Raw genomic sequence first — 13648 nt, forward strand, 5'->3', positions numbered from 1 at the left:
ACATCTCTTGCTAGCTGCAACTCCAAGTGTGATTTGGCCTTCCTGATTTCACTCCTGCATGCCTGAGCAATATTTTTATACTCCTCCCTGGTCATTTGTCCAATCTTCCACTTCTTGTAAGCTTCTTTTTTGCATTTAAGATCAGCAAGGATTTCACTGTTTAGCCAAGCTGGTCGCCTGCCATATTTACTATTCTTTCTACACATCGGGATAGTTTGTTCCTGCAACCGCAATAAGGATTCTTTAAAATACAGCCAGCTCTCCTGGACCCCTTTGCCCTTCATGTTATTCTCCCAGGGGATCCTGCCCACCTGTTCCCTGAGGGAGTCAAAGTCTGCTTTTCTGAAGTCCAGGGTCCGTATTCTGCTGCTCTCCTTTCTTCCTTGTGTCAGGATCCTGAACTCGACCATCTCATGGTCACTGCCTCCCAGGTTCCCATCCACTTTTGCTTCCCCTACTAATTCTTCCCTGTTTGTGAGCAGCAGGTCAAGAAAAGCTCTGCCCCTAGTTGGTTCCTCCAGCACTTGCACCAGGAAATTGTCCCCTACACTTTCCAAAAACTTCCTGGATTGTCTGTGCACCGCTGTATTGCTCTCCCAGCAGATATCAGGGTGATTAAAGTCTCCCATGAGAACCAGGGCCTGCGATCTAGCAACTTCTGCTAGTTGCCAGAAGAAAGCCTCGTCCACCTCATCCCCCTGGTCTGGTGGTCTATAGCAGACTCCGACCATGACATCACCCTTGTAACTTACACTTCTCAACGTTATCCAGAGACACTCAGGTTTTTCTGCAGTTTCATACCGGAGCTCTGAGCAGTCATACTCCTCTCACAATGCAACTCCCCCACCTTTTCTGCCCTGCCTGTCCTTCCTGAACAGTTTATATCCATCCATGATAGTACTCCAGTCATGTGAGTTATCCCACCAAGTCTCTGTTATTCCAATTGCATCATAGTTCCCTGACTGTGCCAGGACTTCCAGTTCTCCCTGCTTGTTTCCCAGGCTTCTTGCATTTGTGTATAGGCACTTAAGATAACTCACTGATCATCCCTCTTTCTCAGTATGAGACAGGAGTCCTCCCCTCTTGCGCTCTCCTGCTTGTGCTTCCTCCCAGGATCCCATTTCCCCACTTACCTCAGGGCTTTGGTCTCCTTCCCCCGGTGAACCTAGTTTAAAGCCCTCCTCACTAGGTTAGCCAGCCTGCTGGCGAAGATGCTCTTCCCTCTCTTTGTTAGGTGGAGCCCGTCCCTGCCCAGCACTCCTCCTTCTTGGAACACCATCCCATGGTCGAAGAATCCAAAGCCTTCTCTCCGACACCACCTGCGTAGCCATTCGTTGACTTCCACGATTCGACGGTCTCTACCCAGGCCTTTTCCTTGCACAGGGAGGATGGACGAGAACACCACTTGTGCCTCAAACTCCTTTATCCTTCTTCCCAGAGCCACGTAGTCTGCAGTGATCCGCTCAAGGTCATTCTTGGCAGTATCATTGGTGCCCACGTGGAGAAGCAGGAAGGGGTAGCGATCCGAGGGCTTGATGAGTCTCGGCAGTCTCTCCGTCACATCGTGTATCCTAGCTCCTGGCAAGCAGCAGACCTCTCGGTTTTCCCGGTCGGGGCGGCAGATAGATGACTCAGTCCCCCTGAGGAGGGAGTCCCCGACCACCACCACCCTCCTCCTCCTCTTGGGAGTGGTGGTCGTGGAACCCCCATCCCTAGGACAGTGCATCTTTTGCCTTCCAATCGGTGGAGTCTCCTTCTGCTCCCTTCCCTCCGATGGGTCATCTACTCCACTCTCTGCATTAGTACCTGTAGAGAGAACATGGAAACGATTGCTCACCTGTATCTCCATTGCTGGTACATGGACGCTCCTCTTTCTCCTTCTGGAGGTCACATGCTGCCAAACTTCTTCATCATCCGTCTGTCCCTGCTGCGCCTGCTCTGAATCTTCAGAACATTGTGGCCGTAGAAGCATCTCCTGACGTCTGTCCAGGAAATCTTCATTTTCCCTTATGCAACGCAGAGTCGATACTCGTTTCTCCAGACCTCGAACCTTCTCTTCCAATATGGAGACCAGCTTGCACTTTGTACAGACAAAGTCGCTTCTGTCCTGTGGAAGAAAGACAAACATGGCACAACCTGTGCAGGTTACAACAGCTGATCGCTCACCTTCCATATCACCTTCCTCTTAAGAGCTTCCTCAGCTGTTGCAAGAACTACTCAGAGAAACCTGCAGATGAAAGCCTCAGTGAGCTCTCCCCAGGCAAACTCCCTCTGTTAGCCTCTGCTGTTCGCCGCTCAGCTGGTTCGCTGCTGACTGCCCTTATATACCAGTCAGGCCCACCTGGAACAAAGCACTCCCAATTCACACTTTTCAAACAAACAAGCAAGCAATCAAGCACACGGTCAAACTGACAAACTGTCCCAGCAACAGACACTCAGATACTCACCAACACAGCCCCCCTAATGCAGCACTTAGCGTACCTCCTCTCGGACAGCTCCCAGGCAAACTCCCTCTGTTAGCCTCTGCTGTTCGCCGCTCCATATCATGACAAATCAGGCATCTACTCAGAGCCCAGCGACCCTGTGCAGATCATTGTAGCAGGTGAGTGGCCCAGCCCGGCATCTCGGCTCCCAGCCCCACACCCAGCCAGGCCCCAGTGGGGCTCCATGAGACCTGGCATCCAACGGATGGGACCAGGGCCAGCTCCAGCTTTTTTGCCGCCCCAACCAAAGGGGTCTAGGGTGACCAGAACAGGCTGGACGCAGTGAATGAGGCAGGGGCCACACACGGAATATGAGGACCCAAGAACTACGGAGCCACGGCTCGGTGTCTGTGGGGTTGGGAGCCCAGCTCGCAGGGCTGGGATTCTGGGTGGGGGGAACTCTGGGATCTGAGTAGGGTGACCAGATGTCCCAATAAAATCGGGACCGTCTCGATTTTGAGCTGTTTGTCCCACGTCCCGATCGATCTCTGGTTGGGACGCAATTTTTGTCCCGATATTTTACGCCGCTGGGATCACTCGGCTTTTTTTTTTTTTTTTTTCCCCTCTCGGCCGGCAGCACTCGGCTTCCCCCACCCCCCACCCCGTCCCGATATTTTCTTCATCTCATCTGATCACCCTAGATCTGAGAGAGAATCTCTGCCCGGGGGGCCCTGGATCTGCCCGTGGCTGGGGCTGGCCGGGGAGGCCGGGTTGGATGGGTGCCCGGGGCTGGCTCTCACAGCCTGTCTCCTGTGCGCAGATCCCAGCTTACCCAGACCCTCCATTTCTTTGAGTGTCTCTTGGGTGACCCGGCCTCAGCCACAAAAATCTCCCTCCCCACACCCAGAATGACCCTGATGATCGATGCTGAGTTGCGGAGTCGGGGGGGGGGGGAGCAATCGCTGAGTCACTCTTTCAGCCCCTTCCCCCGCCTGGTTCTATTCCTGCAGGGGGAACCGACCTGACCCAGCCTGGAGCGGCGCCGGCTCCCACCCACCCGGGCAGGGCGGGACCAGGGACCAGGGCCGGGGGGAATCTCTTGAGTCACAGATTACGGGGCAGCTTCCCCCAGTGGTTGCCCAGGGGGAGGGATGGTGCGGCCAGGCCTGGCTGGTTCGATGGCACTGTAGGGGGGGACTGGAAATGACGGCCAGGTGGGATCAGACAGCGCCCCCTAGCGCCATGCTGGGGCAATGGGGCCAGCCCTGGCTGATGGGGAGAGCGACCCCTACTGAGCCCCTCCCCCTGCAGCCCAGCACCCCCTAGCACAACCAATCCCCCAAATCTTGCTGGCTCTGATCTCACTTGATTCCCCGGGACCCCCAACATCCTCCCCATATAATTTTCTGTTGCCTGCGACCTGCGGTGTCCCAGCCCCTTGGGCGCTGCCTGGGGTGGGAGGCGCTTGGGGGCAAACAGACCAGCCACTCACGACACTCACGGCCTGCTGCTGTTTCCCAGGTCAATTGAGACCACTGGTTCTGACTTGGACCATCATCGCCGGGGCGAGCGTGGCAGCCGCCGGCCTCCTCCTCGTCCTTCTGGCCTTTGTCTGCTTCAGAAAAACCCGAGCCAGTGAGTGCCCCACCCAGCAAGAGAAGGGTTAAACATGCTGCTAAGCAGGGCGGGATGGGGTCACGGCTGGGATGGGGATCTGTGCCGGGAAAGCCAAGGAGCAGGGGGGCTCAGCAGAGGGAGCTGCTGCATGTGTAATCCCTGTACACACACAGCTGTCCCACCCCAGAGGTGGCCGCGTCTCAGTGCCGGGCTAAGGGTCCCTGTATAAAGAGCCGCCGGCACCGTGCTTCTCAGGTACCTGGGGTGACAGAGGAGCCGACAGGCCTGAATCAGGTTCATTATAACGAGTCACTAACGAGGGAGGACTGGGGACAGGAAAAGCCCCCCCCCCCGAGTTAGTCTGCCCCTCCCCCTGACCCATGCTATGGTGTTGCGCTGCCCCCTGCTGGTCTGTTCTGGGAACAGCCCGTCCCACCCCAGCAGGGATCCAGGCTCAGCACCAGCAGCAGAGGGGACCCCCCAGACACCCCCATCCCTGCTGCCCTGTGGGGGTGAGTGGCCGGCGCTGGGACCGGGGGATCCCGATTGGCTCATGGGGGATTCTGGTTTGTGTCCCTCTGCAGGAAAAGGAGCCACACCGAGACCGAGCAGGTAGGAACCCGGCTCCTCCCCCCTCCCGATCGACCTGCCGGGGTCACAGGGCTCCTGGGTTCTGTCCCGGGGAGGGGAGTGGGGTCTAGTGGTTAGAGCGGGCCGGGGTGGGGTCTGGTGGTTGGGGCAAGGGGGGCTTAGGGAACTGGGTTCAGGGTGAAGCAGGATGGGGGGCTCTCTGGGTGTGTTGGGGAATCTCCACGCGGGTGGGGGGATATGACCTTTACAAGGGGATTTCCTCTTTTAGCACCAGTCCTGTGGGGGCATTAAAGGCACCGGCTCAGCAAGACCCCATCTGTAAGTAGCACACCCAAGGGGATACCATGGGGGAGGACCCCTAGGGAGGGGAGGGGATTGCGGGGACTCCACCCATATGGGGCGGGGCCTAATTTACAGCTGCTGCTGGGCGGGGCTAAGGAGAGGATCCCAGAGGTAGCAGGTGTCAGCTGAGAATGTTGGACTCCCAGGAGCTCCCTGGGGCCACCCTCCCTTCCAGCTCTAGTTCCCCACCCACTCCCGGCTCCCAGCCCCCTGCTCTAACCACTAGTCCCCAACTCTCCTCTCGAGCCAGGGCAAGAACACAGGCATTCTGATTCCCAGCCCCCGCTGTAACCCACAGACATCTCTGTGCCTCAGTTTTCCTCTCTGTAACATGTGGCTAATGACCCTCGCCCATGCTGTGGGGTGGGGTGGGGGGGCTGTGCTGGTCTCTGAGCCCCCTGGCTGGATGGGGAGGTCGGAGCTGGGTGTGGGGTTCTGCTCTGGGCCGGCCGGGGGTGCCGCTCAGCGAGTGTCTAGGGTGACCAGACAGCAAATGTGAAAAATAAGGACGGGGATGGGGGGTAATAGGAGCCTATACAAGAAAAAGACCCAAAAATCGGGACTGTCCCTATAAAATCGGGACATCTGCTCACCCTAGCGGGTGTCTCTGTTCCGCAGATACCTCCATTGATGAAGGGAAACAGCCGCAGACCCTGGTAAGTGTCCCCTGTTCCCCCATGGGGCCTGACCCCATCCTTGACCCACATGGGCTCCGCCAGCCCCCTCACACCTCCCCCCAGCCTTTCCTGGCACACTCAGTGGTTTGGGGTGGAGGTCGGGCTGCTGAGAGGGGGTGGGCTTACGGGATCGCCAGGTGTGTGTGTGTGTGTGTGTGTACCTTGTGCTCTGTGTGTGTTGGGGTGTTGGTGGATTCTCACACACACACACACACACACACACACACACACACACACATCAGTGACTCTCTCCTCTTCCAGCCCCAGGAGCCCGACCCCGGCGCCGATAGACTCACCTATGCTGAGCTGGACGGCCAGGCGCTGCAGGCTAAGCAGGGGGGCCCAGCCCCAGCCCCCGAGCCCACCCAGCCCAGTGTGTACGCCGCGATCAACGTGAGCCAGGGGACCCCGCACTGACAGCCCCCCGCAGCCATGGGGCGCCGGTCCCCAGGGGGCAACAAACTCACCCCCCTGCAGCGTCAGCCCCAGAGAACTCTGCTTCTAGGGAAGATTGGGGGGGGGCTGCCCTCCCCCCGCTGCAGCCCTGTCCCATCGAGCTGCTGTCCCCCTGCCCTGCCCCTAGATGTAGGGGCTGGTATGGGGGGCTCAGCACCGGGAGGGGGAGGGGATGTGCCAAGGTGGCTATTTATGTTATTTTGCATCCTGTTAATCTCCAGATTTGTAATAAACACAGAACCACAAACCAGCCCAACCTGGACACCCCACAGCCCCTCTGTGCCCGTGCCAGGAATGTGTACAACATCTGGGGGAGAGGGGATGGGGTGCGTGGGCTGGTTATACAGGGACCCCTTGCCTGGCACTGGGAGGCGGCCACCTCTGGGGTGGGGCACTGGTTATACAGAGACCCCGCACCCGGCACCAGGATGCAGGCACCTCTGGAGTGGGGCACGGGGGCTGGTTATAAAGGGACCCTTCGCCTGGCACTGGGATGCCGCCACCTCTGGGGTGTGTGACATGGTTTTATAAAAATATGCTAATGAGTTAATATAATGTAACTGGAATATGCTTCATGCAAAAGGTCTCTTGTAAGGTATCATTACAAAGCTTATAATCTACTGAGTGTGATCATCCTATTTGTATAAATGTACCACTCTTGTATCTGAAACTAGAAATATGAAATAGAACTCTGAGGGCCTTTTGTAATTATGCAAAGTGTGGGCCATTAATGGTGGTTTGGAATCTTGATGGCTCCCATCAACCAGGACAACAGTCTGCAGATGGCTCTGTTTTACCTGTAAGTCTTCCTGTATATGTGTGTGCTGGCAAGTGGGCAATGAAGTCTTGCAGTGACATGTGATCATGTCACTGAACTGGAATCCATCTTTAACCTGGTGTCTTTCCATTGAGAAGGAGGGGGTGGGAACCCAGAGAGGGACAAAGGATTCCCGCCTTATGCAAAAGATATATAAAGGGGTGGAACAGAACAAAGAGAGGAGAGGAGCCATCATGAAGAATCCCCTAGCTACCACCTGAGCTGGAACAAGAGCTGTACCAGGGGAAAGAATTGTGCCCAGGCCTGGGAGGGGTCCAGTCTGAGAAAAAAACTTACTGAAGCATCTCTGAGGGTGAGATAATCTGTATTCAGTTTGATTAGACATAGATTTGCGCATTTTATTTTATTTTGTTTGGTGACTGACTTTGTTCTGTCAGTTACTACTTGGAACCACTTAAATCCTACTTTCTGTATTTAATAAAATCACTTTTTACTTATTAATTAACTCAGAGTATGTATTAATACCTGGGGGAGCAAACAACTGTGCATATCTCTCTATCAGTGTTATAGAGGGCGAACAATTTATGAGTTTACCCTGTATAAGCTTTAAAATGGATTTATTTGGGTTTAGACCCCATTGGGAGTTGGGCATCTGAGTGTTAAAGACAGGAATACTTCTGTGAGCTGCTTTCAGGTAAACCTGCAGCTTTGGGGCAAGTAATTCAGACCCTGGGTCTGTGTTGGAGCAGACGGGCGTGTCTGGCTCAGCAAGACAGGGTGCTGGAGTCCTGAGCTGGCAGGGAAAACAGGAGCAGGGGTAGTCTTTGCACATTGGGTGGCAGCTCCCAAGGGGGTTTCTGTGATCCAACCCGTCACAGTGGCGTAGTTGAGCAGGGTCTGTGCACAGCTGATTGCTTTGAGATACTGGTAGTGATTTTAAGTGAGTTTTAAGTGTGGTGGCCGGAGAACAGACAAAGTGGTTACTGGTTTGTTATTTTCTGTTTGCTTATTTCGGGCAAGGGAAGTAGGGACAGAAAAGGAAGCAAAATAAGTAAGAGTGAAGATCAGAAGAAGCTAGAACTACACAAGTTGCAAATTGCCCAGAAAGACTGAACAATGGGCGCTGGGAAAGTCTCTGTTAACTAAGAAGCCCCTGAGCTGAGTGCATCTCAGTTTCAGTGAACTGCAGATGGGTGTGGCCCAGCCTCTGTGTGTGCTGAAGCTCACTGGAGTGTCTAACGTAGCAAGACAGGAGTGGAGGGGTGCCTGTTCTGGCAGGAGGGGGTTCTCTGTGTGATCCCAACTCATCGAATGACGGTCTCAAGGGAAGAGAAATGGAAATTGATGTACAATTTTCCCCGGGAAAAGGCTGCCCACCAGCCTGGACTTAAGAGACAAAGCCATTAAGACCCAGAAGCAGGAACTGGCTGTAATGGAGCGGAAGAGGGGCACAGAGACATGTATCCTGGAGCTGGAAGTTGGGGTCGTGGTGACTGCTGCGGTGGGAACAAACCCCAAGGACTCTAGCTGGAAGCAAACCCAACCTGAGTGAAAGGGGGGGGGGATTTTGCTGGCCAGCGAAAGGTCTGTCATAGCTGGTAGCTGTGAGCCTACAGCTGGATCAGGGTCTCTTTCCCCTTTGGGGGGACACAGGAGTGTCTGCCCCATAGGGGAGCCCCAAAACGAATTTTAGGTAATATGCCTCCGCCATGGTCAGTGTCCAAGTCTCCAGCAGTAAGTGCAGAAGGCGGGTGTGACATGGTTTTATAAAAATATGCTAATGAGTGAATATAATGTAACTGGAATATGGTCTCTTGTAAAGGTATCTACAAAAGGTCTCTTGTAAGGTATCATTACAAAGCTTATAATCTACTGAGTGTGGTCATCCTATTTCTATAAATGTATCGCTCTTGTATCTGGAACTAGACATATGAGATATAACTCTGAGGGCCTATAACACACCGGGTGGCAGCTCCCAAGGGGGTTTCCGTGATCTAACCCATCACAGCGGCCACCTCGGGGGTGGGACACGGGGGCTGGTTATAAAGGGACCCCTCACCCGGCACTGGGATGCGGCCACCTCTGGGGTGGGGCGCTGGTTGTACAGGAACCCCTCACCCAGCACAGGTTGCAGCCCCTCTGGGGAAGGGCATCAGTTGGGCAGGGCACCGGGGTTCACACCCTGACTCTGGGCGAAGCTGCAGAAGGATCTGATGCCCATGACCAATTGGCGCCGGCTGTTTACATCCACTCCATGGGGTCGTCCTTTCCCTGCTGTGCTGGGGCTCGTCACCCTGTGATGTTCCCCTCCTCGGGACCCCAGGCCGGACAACGTGGGCACATGGAGATCCCCACAGTTAATCCCCCCTTGGGTCTTCCCCACAAAGGCTCCGGACCCTGGCTCTGGGGTGACATGTGAATCGCCACTTGCGGGGAGCAGTGCGGGGGTTAGGACACAGAGCGGGGCAGTTCTGAATCCCCCCTGCAGGGGGTGGGGGGGGCAGTTTTCCATTGAACGAGGCTTTGTTGCCGTTCAGCGTGTGCGGAGGAGTCCCCTCAGCTCCACCATCGTGGCCCCTGCATGAGATGCCCCCCTTCCTGAGATCCTGGCCCCTGCAGCCTCCAGACCCACAGATCGGCCTGGAGAGACACAACTGACCCATGTCCGCCTGCCCCTGGGCGCTCAGACATCGGCCGTCTCCCCATTGCCTTAGTTTCCCTTAACTCCTGCCTAAAGAGCCCCCCTGAGCCTGCTACTCCCTGCCCTGGGGCCGGATCGGAACTGATGCCCCCTATACGGGAAAGGGCCCGTGCCCCCTTCCCCCACCCCCTTGAGCCAGCTGGTCCCTGCCGTGAGGCCGTTGCCCACAGGCTGTTGTGAAACCCAGACTGTGGGTGGTGGGAGGCCCCAGGAAAAGAATTTCCTGTTGAGACACTGAGCCGGGGGCTTCCTCCACAGAGCCAGTCGCACTGTCCGTCGCTCCCCAGGTGCCGCTTCCTCCTCTGGGTCCCCAGCACCATGGGTCCCTCTCCTGCCCTGCTCCTCGCCCTGGGTGAGTGTGTCCCTGCGCCCCCCTCGGGGGTCTTCTCCTCTCCCCAAGGGGGTGGGACGGGGCTGGCTCAGCCTCCCTGAGTCCTTGGTGGGTCCCCATTGTGAGGGGGAGCCAGGGAGAGCCCCCTAACCCACACACAGCCCCGGTCCTCCCCCACACCCTGGCCCCACAACCAGCCCCGGTCCTCCCCCATACAGCCCCTTGCTTACCCACCCCACAGCTCCCCCCATGCCCACCATCTCCCCCTCACTCCCACACACAGCCCTCTGCCTAGCCCCACCCCACAACCCTCCCTCCCCTAACCCGCGCCCGGGAGCTCTTCCTAAGAGGGTTAGGCCAGGACTGGGCTGGGGGGTGGGTGTGTGGTGGGGATGTGCGTGGGGCTGAATTTGGCCTGGACCCCAAAATCGAGGTCCTTGGAAGTAGCTTGTATTAGCTGCCCCCATGGGATGGTGCCTGGGAAGGGGAGACATAGGGGGCGTGCTGAACCGTCCCCTCCCCCAGCGCTTTGGGGAAGTTGGCAGCATGAGACTGGCAGTGGCTACCCATTGCACAAGCAGTGTCCCGCCCCTGCTTCCCCCACACACACCCTCCGGCCTATTCTGTGCCTCCAGGTTGGAATCTGCCTCCCAGCGCCGCCTCCCCTCAAGCCGGGCAACTCTTCCCACGGTGACCCTCATCCCCTTTCCAGCCCACACCCAAAGCCCTGTGAATTCTGGGCTAGGCACAGCAACCCCCAGGCAACAGCCGGACCCCTGATTCCTCAGCTAGTGGGGTGCAAATTCCCCAGCGAGGACCCTGGCTCGTGCACGGACCCCGGCATCCGGGGCCAGATTTCCAGATTCTGCATCCCCCTCACGCTGCAGGTGTGCTGTGGAGCCAGGGTTAAAACTCTTGATTTCCCCAGGGAAATAGCTGCCAGCAGCAGCATTTGGTGCATCATCATTAGGGTTCAGGGTTAACACATATGCTCGCACCCCACATCTGATGCAGGCTGGCTGCAAACTTTGGCCTACAATGGCTGCAAACGCCCATGGGCTGGCACATGACTGTGGCCCCGATGATGTAGCCCGGGGGTGTGGGCAGGATGTGGTCTCACATTCCCCCGCATCAAACACCCACTTCTCATTACAGGCATCATCTGGACTCGCCTCCCATTCGCTGCTGCTTGTGAGTCGCCTGCAGAAACCAGCTTTGTCCAAGGAGGGGTCTGGGAGATATGATGCGGGGGTGGGACACCCTGCCTCAGAAGAAAGGGGCAGCAGGGGAGCAGAATGGAGGGGTAGATTCAAGGATAGGGGACAGTGGGCCCCAGGGCAGGGACTGGCTGGGTCAGGAGAGCAAGGAACGGGGCAGGGAATGGAGCACGGGGCCTTTCCCCTCTAGGGGGCGCTGACTCCCATCCGGCCCCAGGGCAGGGACTGGCTGGCTCAGGGGGGAAGGGAATGGGGCACGGGGCCTCTCCCCTCTAGGGGGCGCCGGCTCCCATCTGGCCCCCAGGGCAAGGATTGGCTGGCTCAGGGGGTGGGTAATGGGGCACGGGGCCTTTCCCCTATAGGGGGTGCTGTGCCTCACAGCCTGTGTCCATCCCTCTGCAGCATCCCCCTACTCCAAGCCCTCCATCTCCCTCAGCCCCAGCGGGGAGATCGCGCCGGGGACGGACGTCACCATCTCCTGCCACGGGCTGCAGCAGGGCGTGCGGTTCAAGATGTACCGGGCCGGGGTTGCACGGTGGCACACGGAGCCGTCCGGCTCGACGGCCGAATTCCGCATCCCCAACGCCCGGCGGGAGGATGGGGGCAACTACACCTGCAGTTACGAGAGCCTGACAGAGCCGCCCGTCAGCTCCCCCCACAGCGACCCCGTGCAGCTGGTGGTAGAAGGTGAGGGGGTGTCTGCTATAGCCTAGTACCAGAACCCAGGAGTCCTGTGTCCATGCCCCCCCCCCCCCCCGCTCTAACCACTAGCTCCCACTCCCCTCCCAAATCCAGGGATAGAACCCAGGAGTCCTGGCTCCCAGCCCCCCTGCTCTAACCACTAGACCCCACTCCCCTCCCAAATCCAGGGATAGAACCCAGGAGTCCTGGCTCCCAGCCCCCCCGCTCTAACCACTAGCCCCCACTCCCCTCCCAAATCCAGGGATAGAACCCAGGAGTCCTGGCTCCCAGCCCCCCCTGCTCTAACCACTAGACCCCACTCCCTTCCCAGAGCCGGGGAGAGAACCCAGGAGTCCTGGCGCCCAGCCCCCCTGCTCTAACCACCAGACCCCAATTCCCATATTACACTTGTGGCATAATATTTTCAAATAAAATGTGCACTTGTTTGTAACAAGAAGGATTTATCGGCGCTTTTAGTAGAATTATTTCTTCTATTTCAAAGTTTTGGTAAAGCCTTGGGAAAATTGTATCTCAAAACCATTCATTTCATTTCCGAATTTTGTTAAACCCGACTTTAATTTAGGAGAATCACATTTTATTTCAAAAACATATGAAACCATTAATGTAAAATGTGTTGACGCTAATGTACATTTTTTTTATTATTTTATTTTATTTCCATATTTTATTGCAAATTCCATTTAACTTAATGGACATAGGTGTTAGAATATAGATATTCAGGCCTGCCTGCAAAGGCCTGTACTTTAAGAACGTAGGTGTATTTTTATCACTTAGCTAGTTACAGGGGTATAAAAACAAAGATTCAAAATCACAGTCCGCCTGTGTCTGGGCCTTCTCTCACTGTGACAGCCTGAGGCCTGGTTCTTAGGCTAAAGGCCTTCGGCTAAGCAGCAGAGGCAGACATAAGCTGGGAAGCGAATGTCACATCCTCACATCCTAGTTACCATATTTCCACAATCAAAAAAGAAGACACTTGAGGGGGGGAGCCCTGCCCCCAATCCACTCCCTCCCACTTCCCACCCCCTGACTGCCCCCCTCAGAACCCCCAACCCCCCCCCTGCTTCTGGTCTCCTGACTGCTCCCTGCTGAGAAACCCCCACCCTAAGTGCCCTCCTAGGACCCTACCTGTCCCCTGACTGCCCCGACCCTTATCCACTCGCATGGGTGGCAGGTTTGTAGAAATTTTGGTGGTGCCCAGAAACCCCCCCCCCACCTGCCTAAGGCTCTGGGAGGGGGGTTGGGTGGGGGGAGGAGATCTGGGGTGCAGGTCCTGGGCTGGGGATTAGGGTGCAGGAGGGGTGCAGGCTCTGGGATAGAGTTTGGGGGTGGGAGGCGGTGCAAAGGGAGGGGGTGTAGGCTTTGGGAGGGAGTTTGAAGGCAGGAGGGGGGGTATGGGAAGGGGGAGGGAGTTTGGGGATAGGAGGGGGTGCAGGGGTGAGGGCTGTGGGTCTGAGGATGAGGGGTTCATGATGCAGGAGGGGGCTCAGGGCTGGGGCAGAGGATTAGGGTGCAGGGGGCTGAGGGCTGGGGCTGAGGATGAGGGGTTCATGATGCAGGAGGGGGCTCAGGGCTGGGGCAGAGGATTAGGGTGCGGGGGGATGAGGGCTGGGGCTGAGGATGAAGGGTTCATGATGCAGGAGGGGGCTCACAGATGGAGCAGAGGATTAGGGTGCGGGGGGATGAGGGTTGGGGCTGAGGATGAGGGGTTCATGATGCAGGAGGGGGCTCACAGATGGAGCAGAGGATTAGGGTGTGGGGGGATGAGGGTTGGGGCTGAGGATGAGGGGTTCATGATGCAGGAGGGGGCTCACAGATG

At 56.9% G+C, this 13648-nt stretch overlaps 1 protein-coding gene across 1 annotated transcript in view; it reads left to right on the plus strand.

Moving 5' to 3' along the window:
• Nucleotides 1-13648, plus strand: part of LOC135893088 (immunoglobulin superfamily member 1-like) — a 35657-nt gene that overhangs the window by 3270 nt on the left and 18739 nt on the right. Inside the window, exons 3-4 of the mRNA XM_065420873.1 lie at nucleotides 2558-2602; nucleotides 11536-11820. Coding sequence (XP_065276945.1) covers nucleotides 2558-2602; nucleotides 11536-11820 — 330 coding nt within the window. The remainder of the gene's footprint in view (nucleotides 1-2557; nucleotides 2603-11535; nucleotides 11821-13648) is intronic.

This window comes from Emys orbicularis, chromosome 21 (genome assembly GCF_028017835.1).
Source record: "Emys orbicularis isolate rEmyOrb1 chromosome 21, rEmyOrb1.hap1, whole genome shotgun sequence".
In the NCBI taxonomy this organism is placed as follows: Eukaryota; Metazoa; Chordata; order Testudines; family Emydidae; genus Emys; species Emys orbicularis.